Source organism: Podarcis liolepis (assembly GCF_965112155.1).
Source record: "Podarcis liolepis genome assembly, chromosome: 8".
NCBI classification, from domain to species: Eukaryota; Metazoa; Chordata; class Lepidosauria; order Squamata; family Lacertidae; genus Podarcis; species Podarcis liolepis.
The window spans coordinates 20497570-20507157 of record NC_139560.1 but is presented as its reverse complement, the minus strand read 5'-3'; the positions used below and the strand labels follow the sequence as shown (position 1 = coordinate 20507157).

Below are 9588 nucleotides of genomic sequence, written 5' to 3'. Positions count from 1 at the left end.
TAGTAAATGTTGCTAAATGAAACTCAGAAGTGGTTTTTTCTGTAATTTAAATAGAAGCTTATTAACTTTTGAATACCATAGCCAAATCTTGTCGTGCTGAGAAATATTAGTGTTATCAAAGCTGAGTCACACTAAATGTTTAAATGTTGATGTTTCAAATCTGGTAGCTGTTTCCCTTTTTCTAGTAAGTAGGTACAAGAGTTACTTGGTTAACATTAAACTTATTTCATCTTTAGCATTTCTTTAACATTTTAGGTAAACATTCTGTCAGCATATCCCATTTTCTTTTTCTTGTTAATTATAGTTCCATTGGCTTTTTGCACAGTGCAGTTGTTGACATGATGTCAGATACAATATTAAGCAGGAGAAAATGTTGACAGCTCTAAAATGTGTTTAAACAACATCAGAAAGAAAACAAACACTTAACTTGCTCTGTGTTGAATCCAGATTAAGTTAGGGAAACATCATTCCCATGTATATCAGTTGGACAAGTTAGTAATGTCTTACGCTGCAGTCTACACCCCACTTACATGGGAGTAAGTCTTACTGAATTCAATAGGACTTCTCAGTAGACATGGTTAGGATTTTGCTGTTAGTTCCCATTGATTTCACTGTGATTTAAGATAACGAAGTCTGAATCCAGTCTTTTGTATCATACATATGTTCACCACATGGAAAGAAAGTTGAGGTATGGACGTGTATGAAATAAAACAATTGAATAATAAAATACTTGCACAATAAAATACAAATATAGTAGTAGTGATTTTAATTTTATTGACCTTGAGTCATAAGAAAAATAAATCTGTACAGTATGTACATTTTAGTGTTATAGATGTAAAAAACCCCAAAAAACAAAAGGTTTAAGTAAAAACATTTGTATTGATAAAACACTAGCAACCACTTAAGAGTCACTGCACAGATCAAGTCTACAGCTGGTTTCATAAGTGTCAAAAACAATGTTGATATTTAGCTATGGCTAATACAAAGCATGCTGTTAATCTGGTTATGCCTTTATATGAGTGTGTCAGATTCCTGCAAATCCAACCAATATTGCCACCTCTCCTGAAACCAACAGTCAAATTTACAATGCATTTTATCCGAGATGTTTAATAAATTCAAACTAAATCTCCTTGTCTGCTCGGGATATGAAAAGAACTAGTGAGCTTAAAGGAGAATAATGATACTTAGCATGTATATATTGTGTCTGAACCATTGGACATATATCATTTCAGTAATTCTTGGAACAATCCTGTAATGTCAGTACTAATATTATCCTTCCTCATGATATGAGGCTAAGACTCAGAGACAGAACCCTGTCTTCAGCCACCTAGTGTGTTCATGGTAGAAGTGAGGTTTGAAACTAGGATTTCTTCTTCAGCTACATCAGTGTTCATGTCTATGAATTCAGTTAAATATAAATAAACACTAAAGGCTGGGTCCTAGTGTGAGTTGTAGACATTTTTGTTGTGCAAGGGAGAAATCTACAATTTTTGGTAGCTGCCTACCCTGTCCTTCAAAGGCTTTTAATCTTTAAGAACTAATTATGGGGTACCACTGGAGGCTGAAGCTTGTAAGAGATAGTGGGAATCTTTTTGCATGGAAAGAACTCTGTTCAGTGTTGTTAGGACCCAACCCCACAAAACTAACATAGTAGATTAGAGTAGTAGCTAAGCAGGTTGCTTAGAGATTAGAATCTCATCTCTCCTTTGAACTTAAAAGGTCTTTAGCTCCAGTCTGCAATATGGGGATGATACTTTTAAGGATAACAGTAAGATAATGTGTACAAGGTGCTTTGAAAAGTGCTATTTAGGTGACAGTGATTCCTAAGTGGTTCAACAATGGATAAAGTTGTCAAAAAAGTGTATGCAGCCTCTTGATAGAGTTTCAATGAGAGTAAAAGTAAGTTGTTATTGTTGTTAAGTATATGATATCTTGCATTGGATGCCACACTGAATACAATAAGCCCACAATTTTTGCAGGGTTATGTTCTGGGAATCACGTCTAAAGCCAAAATCACGTATAGTCAAAACATATTAGGTGCAATGGTTGGTGGGACTGCTGGAGCCTTTTTTCTTGGACTTCCACTTCTTTTTCACCCCTTTTAAAATTGTTTTTGTTTTTATTTTGCCAAATGAACGTGCACAAGTTCAACGTGCATAATTTGCAGGCTTACTGTATAGATAATTGATCTTCCGGCCCTCTGGGTTCCACATCACTAATGGAAGGTACATGTGGGATGGGCCCTTTTGTTTGGTGTGCTTCCTGCCCAGTGTCCTTTTTTATTTATTTCGAGGGTTAATACTTGCCTCTTAACCAAATCTTCTGAGATGGCTTGCCACTATATTTAAGAAGCTGCATGAGACAAAGGAAGTAGGGTAGGGTTTCTTCACATAGGTGGTGGCTCCAGTTTCTGTAGTCTTGGGCAGCTCCTGGCTCCTGGTGGGAGATGCAAGGGACACTATGGAAGCAGAGATGCCTACAAGCCCCTCGCAGGTTCTTAGATGTTCAATCTGCCAGTCTTTTTGCATTCTGTAGGCATCACACAAGAGGGGACATAAAATGGGCATTTTTACAGTCAAATCTTGGTACTGGTTTTTAATGGAACATTTCTGCAGTAGAAGATTCCTCATGCAGTCTTGGCAATTTTGGTGGTGATGTACCTTATTGTGACTTTTCATTACTTGGTTTTGTAAAACAAGTGTTAATCTTTCTTTTCCCTTAGTATGCTGGTCGCAGTAAGAAGGAGACGAAGTACTCTCTGAAAGCTGTAGAAGACATGTTGGAGGCCCTGCAGATTACCCAGTCCTAAATGATAGCGAAGCTACCCAGTGATAGATTTTCTTTCCTCAGCTCCATGTCCAAACTCAAATTATCTAAGAGTTATGTTAATTTTAAATTCCCAGTTGTGTTAACAATGGTTTCATGTTAGTGAAAGTGACTCTCTTAAATAATGTGTTTTATAAAAGATATAAAATTCCTATTTATTGCTGCTATGATGAAAAGCCACTGAAATGAATAAAAAGAATAAATTTATTGAACGTCAGTCTCTTCAGATCTTGTATGTACAGTAAATGCTTAAGCCATAACATGATGTAGAAATAAACTTAAGTGATGATAAAGCAGAATTATTTATTGAACATATGTAGGAGTGCTGGAGACCTGTGCTTAAAAATGAATACCATATGGGGCATAAAATGTTCTAACAGAACAGTTGATGAAGCTGCAGTAAAGTTATACATGCACTAAGCAGTTCTTTACCGAACAAGGGCTGACCTTATATTTTCCCCTGAACACTTTTTATTTGCAGAATAATATTAATATTGCTATGCCTTTCTGTTCTAAGATAGTAGTTAGAAGTAAGTGTGTCTGTTCATTAGATCTTATGGGAATCAATACTGATAACAACAATAATAATTGTGTCCAAAACCATAAAGACAAAACAAAGATTTTTAAACAGTTGAAACCATCAAATATCCTCATAGCTAAATGATTTCAAGGCTGCCCTGTCTCCACGCTGCTACAAAGGTCACCACACAGGCCGAGAAACTTTTTAGGCCTAGGATCTTCTTAGTCACTGATTCCCACACTACAGTGTTTTTAGAAGTGGGATCAGATGGGTAGATATACACAAGTGTGGTTAAAGAAACCCCACCAGAGCATATATTTTAACATTGGTTTCTTTAAGTAGGTTGAATCTGAATCTACTTCATTTGCCAGTCTGTATAAACAACCCAGTTTTGCTCTGTTCTATTTGTCTCAGTTTCTATTCATTTCTTTCGAGTGAAAGGTGTATCAAAGGCTGTGTAGAAAAACAGGTTTCTGTAGAGTCAAAAGACAATATTTTCGCTTCGGTTCTCAGCCCTGCATGTGGATATCTGCAGTAAATGGAATACTAGTTCGTAGCTTTGGGGAGAAGCGGCACTTTGGGGAGAAAAAGTAATGCTTTATCTTCCAGTTCTAGGTGTTCATTGAAAGCAGGACACATGCAACTCCTCCTGGACCAGGAACATTTCCAGGTCTAAATACCGCACTAAAGCAAACTGTTGGAATTTAGTATGAACACAACCTTTGTGTACAAGGTGCAAAGCTTCTGCCAGCGAGAGGGTGCAGCTTGTTGTTTTCATTGGAACTGCGGTATAGAGGAGCAGAAATGCACAGAATGTTTTCACTGCTATGAGCAAGGGGGTAATTTCCCCCTCGGAGACAGGGAGGTGCAGTGGGAGATGCTCAACAAATGACTATTGGGCGAGGGACTAAAATGACGTGCATATAACCAAGGGAAGCTTGCAGTTTTGTTTCATAGCTTGAAATCCTCAAGAAATATAGCATGTTAGCAAGCCAATAATTTATACCTTTTGTGTTCCCTCATTTTAGATGGGGATAACACTGTAGGCTAGTTTAGACATGCCATACTATGATTTTGTGGTATGTGAGCAAGTTTTTAGGGACTCTTGGATTCACCCTCTTGGTGTATCATGATCCCCTTCTCCCCTGGTTTGCAGCAAACCACAGTTTGTTTGGGAGAGGGCTGTATGGACTGGCACACTGTGGTTTGCACTTTCTCTGCAAACCAGGACTGGGAATGACAATTTGATCCAATTATTATTATTATTATTATAAATGTGTTTGAACATTGAAGGTGATAGCTGACTGAGTTGTACTCTGAGTAGATCCACTGAAATCAATGCCATGACTACCATACATTAATTTAAATGGTTCTACTCTGAACCATACCTAAAGTGAAGTAGGTAGTGAGCCTTAGGTAAAGGTAAAGGTACCCCTGACGGTTAGGTCCAGTTGCGGACAGCTCGGGGGTTGTGCGCTCATCTCGCTCTATAGGCTGAAGGAACCAGCGTTTGTCCGCAGACAGCTTCCAGGTCATGTGGTGAACCAGAGCAACGCATAGAAACGTCGTTTACCTTCCCGCCGGAGCAGTACCTATTTACTTGCACTTTGATGTGCTTTCAAACTTTTAGGTGGGCAGGAGCAGGGACCGAGCAACGGGAGCTCACCCTGTTGCGGGGATTCGAACTGCCGACCTTTCAGTTGGCAAGCCCTAGGCTCAGTGGTTTAGACCACAGCGCCACCTGCGTCCCTAGTGAGCCTTACTTATCAGCAAAAGTGGTGGGAAGGTGAGGAGTGATGAACCACCTATTTTGCCCACTCTCTGGGACCTCTTAGCCTGAGATTGCTGCCACTACTGGCACTTTGCTTAGGAGAAAAGTACTTGAAAGACAAAAGTTGTGGAAGGGAACTGCGCTCACCCTCTGGCCTCTCACACTATTAAAATTGAATACTTGCCCTTCTCTGTTATTTCTTCTTTGAGCATGGGTAGTTTGGACTGGCAAGCTAAATATGATGCTTGAGAGTGACATTCACTTAAGCTGTAGTCAACTTTGCTGCAAATGCATTGGGAGAGTGCTCCATCTAGGGGATGGAAGTGCATAAATGCTGGGTGTGTGTTTTTTTAAAATAAATCCCAATTTACATTTGTAAAACTACTAATTTTCAAAGCTCCCGAGCTTTCTGTTTGTAATGCAACATTTTAAAATGTAGCATAAGCCACCCAGAGTGGGAAACGTTAAATAAGTAGAATAGCGTTGGAAGGATTCCTTGCATATGCTCACAGGTAATGTAATTAGCTTTAATAATGTAGTTGGGATGCTGGTGGTTTTACCTCCCAGTGAGTTTTCAGTGCTTCCACTGCCTGATCAAATCCGTTGTGCCGTGCTAGTGTTTCCCAACTTACCTCTGGGTGTTTTTGGACTATAGCTCTGTGACCAATGGTCAGGGATGAAGAGAACCGTAGCCAAGAACATCTGGAGGGCACCAGGATGGGGAAGGTTGCATTATGCAGCTTTAAAAAAATAAATTAAAAAAGCTGCTCAAAACTCCAAATTTTAAATTGAATAAAAGAAGCATGAAACTGGATTCTGGGATTACCCATTAATCCCCCAAAGCTCAAATTTTATTTATTTACTTGAAATACCGTGTTTTTCCGTATATAAGACTATATCCCGCCCCCTCCCCCAGATTTTTAAAGTTTAAAATAGGGGGTCGTCTTATACACAGACTGTTGCAATTAAATATATAAATAAATTTATTTCTTAATTTGGGGCTCAAAAAATAGGGGTCGTCCTATACACGGTGGTGTCTTATTCACGGAAAAATACGGTACGTATGTATTGTCTGCTCAGTTGCAGGGCAGTTTTCAATGAACTGAAAACAAGAAACGCAACCTAAAATGACAGTGGCGGCAATAATTACAAAGTTTGCTAGTGGAATTATAGCTACAGCCTTGTTAAAACAGTTGAAGGAGCAAAACCCCACTTTCATTGTTTAAACCAAATGGAAGTGGAAAATTTAGGGAAACAAGTGAGTTTAAAAGAAGAGAGTACAGTGGTACCTTGGGTTACAGACGCTTCAGGTTACAGACTCCACTAACCCAGAAATAGTACCTCGGGTTAAGAACTTTACTTCAGGATCAGAACAGAAATTATGTGGCGGCAGCAGGAGGCCCCATTAGCTAAAGTGGTACCTCAGGTTAAGAACAGTTTCAGGTTAAGAATGGACCTCCAGAAAAATTAAGTTCTTAACCCGAGGTACCACTGTAGTGTCCCTCTTGCAGTCTTCTCTCCCCCACCCCATCCTTGGTCTCTCCAAATATATTTTAAAATGCATTTGTGGGGCTAAGCCACTGGGTAATGACAGTCCTATGTGTCAGAAGGAAGTCATGTTTATTCATGGGACTTGCAATGCTGCTCACAATAGCTTGAAGTAACTTCAGCCTTCATATATTAAAAGAGTCGAAATATTGTAGATGTCCTTAGGCAAGGATAGAACAGATGGAGAAGTTAAATTCAGTCATGAATACTATTTTGATGCACCCAGGATGAGTTAGGTTTATGCGGTGTACCTTCATTTTTTTATTTGCAGCTTCATTTTCTCCGAATCATCCCTTTTGCTACGGTGAGCTCAGTTAGTGAAGAGTTCTCTTCTTGGCAGAGGTTCAGTTGTGACTGCATTCGTATTTGCTACGCATTGCATTTCAGCGATACTTGGGTTTCAGACATTTTACAAGGGGTGGGTGGATAAAAGCTAATTAAATTTGATTTCCTGGCAAGAAGGCCTCGCTCGCTTGCTACTTGCATCCAAGAACACCAAACATGAGCACTCAAGTGTGCCGTGAGGACAGGACACAACTGCAAAGGAAGACTTCACAGTCATGAGGTCTGCAAGCCACAATCTGCAAGCTAACAACTGCAGTACAATTCCACACTTAGATTCCATGCAGAACATGTACCTGTCAGGAGTTGCTAGAGATAAATACGCATTGCAATGGCAGAATAACAATTGCAGCCCTTATTGCTTCACCTTTGTTGGAGAAGAATAAAATCCAAGGTTTTTTTAAAAAAGTCTTGTAGCCACTGGAAGAGTTGCCTGCACTCCCTATACACAAGGGCAGATTTCCTGCTGGCTAAGATTTACCGATGGAATGAAGGGATTAGCCATTAATAGTATTGGATTTATTTATTTTTGAGTAAAGAGCTTTAGTGCTTGGATGCTACAGCTGTAGCCAGACTGATGGAACAATTCTAGGAACATTTTTTTTTTTTAAAAAAAGGACAGAGCTGCTCTCCAAATATAAGTTGCAGCAATCAGGCCTTGCTTGTGTTTGTTTTGTTAATTGGGTCTGACAATACATGTGTCTGACAAGCTACTTTTGCATTTTCTCCTTGTTCTGCTAAAGATAGGCATGATGATTGAAACTGTCGCTGGCAGCCTGGGAATGTTTCTCTTTTGAGTGTAGACTTTGAAAATCATGCAGTTGTGGCAAGATCCCTGCATGGTTAGCTTAGCAGCACAAGAGGATGATCGGATATGCTTGTGCCAGGCACACAGCGACAGTATATGTGTATAATAACTCCTCATTTTACTGAATTCTGGTGGCGAGTGCCAACAGGATTGGAGTCAAACTGGGCTACTGAGAAGAGGAAAGCATTAGCAGACTTGGGCAAACCCCAACGTTTGCAGGAGTATGATATAAAAAACAAACTTAAGAGGGTAACTCTCAACGCCACCAACAGGGAAGACAGCTGTAAATGCTGCAAACTCCAAACCTGTACATATTTTCTACATGGGTCAAAACCCAATTAAGAATTCAGCGTGAAATGCTGTGAAATGTAGATGGAATGGGGAAATGGAGATCCATTCATAACAACTGCAAGCAGTTGGCATCATAGTTTCATTTGGTTTGATCACTGCAACCTTGAAAAATACAACAAATGACAGGCCAGTGAGGAAGATATTGAGGAACTTCTCAAAAAAGAGAACTATGTGAGGCAGAACAGTTCTTACATTCTTACGGTACATTTCACTTCGGGCGGAGGAGCCGATTTGCAGATTATATTTGGATTCATGGTTAAGCCCATTTTCATGTTTATTCACAAAGGGGCAGTGCCCAACATTTTTTTTCATGTATCTCTGATGGGAGTTGTCTATAGTAGAGAAAGAATGAATTCAGAAACTTTTTAAAAAAATGTTTCTTAGAGTGCTTTTAAAAAAATTTAAATGGTTTTCCAACTCCGGAAAGCAAGCGCCATGGATTTTTAAAATTATCATTAAGGCAGCTCTGCCATAATTTATGTTAAGAGGTTTTGGCCTGTTTATGTATTGTGGAATTTGGCAAAATTAGTAATGTGATATTCCATATTTAGCAAACCTATCAAGCAATAAATAATGACACATGACTGTATGTGAGTGCTGTTCAGGGTTTTTTTCTGGAGGGTTTTTTTTTTTTTTTTTTTTTGGTGGTCGTGAAACAGCCAGGATCTTCCAATCCAAATTTTGCAGTATTAGGCGGTGTGTTGTACTCTGAACTAAACCAGATGCTGATCAGCTCTGTTCCTATTATCGACTCAATGCCGAGATGGTAACCAGACCTTATTTGCGACGTTAACATTTGGAACAAATTAACAGCAGTTAGACTGAAATGAGAAACCTCCAGTTTACTAAAAGGTTCAAAACATGTAATGCCGTAAAATCAGAAAGCCTGTAGTGTGTTAAATAGAAATAAATAAGTTAACTGTCTGTCATGCTTTCCCCATGAAGGATGTGTTATTTCCACTTTGAATGCCCACTTCTTCTTTTTTAAGGGAGTATTCAGTGTACCATCAAGGGCACAGACAACACGATCCTAAATCAATGTGCTTTGTGAAAATCGTCCACCATTGGGTGTGTTTTTTTGGTTTTTGTTCCTCCAGGCCATTTGAGTCCGACACTCTTGCTTTAGGAGAAAGTGGAAGGAAAAGTTTCATTTCTTTCTGTTTTCTTTACTATTAGAACAGCAAGTAGGAAGACAAACATTAGGAAGAGCTGACAGTAAGAGCTGTTTGACAGTGGAATTTGCTGCCAAGGAGTGTGGTGGAGTCTCCTTCTTTGGAGGTCTTTAAGCAGAGGCTTGACAACCATATGTCAGGAGTGCTCTGATGGTGTTTCCTGCTTGGCAGGGGGTTGGACTCGATGGCCCTTGTGGTCTCTTCCAACTCTATGATTCTATGATTCTATGATTCTAAGTAAATTCACTCA

The 9588-nt window shown here is 39.3% G+C and overlaps 1 protein-coding gene across 2 annotated transcripts in view; it reads left to right on the top strand.

Annotated features, from left to right (window-relative positions):
* The window catches only part of EMC2 (ER membrane protein complex subunit 2), a 44023-nt gene extending 40985 nt beyond the window's left edge, over positions 1-3038 (top strand). For both annotated transcript variants that reach the window (XM_083517002.1, XM_083517003.1), the window contains exon 11: positions 2723-3038. In XM_083517002.1, coding sequence (XP_083373128.1) covers positions 2723-2809 — 87 coding nt within the window. In that variant the 3' untranslated portion in view covers positions 2810-3038. The remainder of the gene's footprint in view (positions 1-2722) is intronic.
* The last annotated feature ends 6550 nt before the right edge of the window (positions 3039-9588 follow it).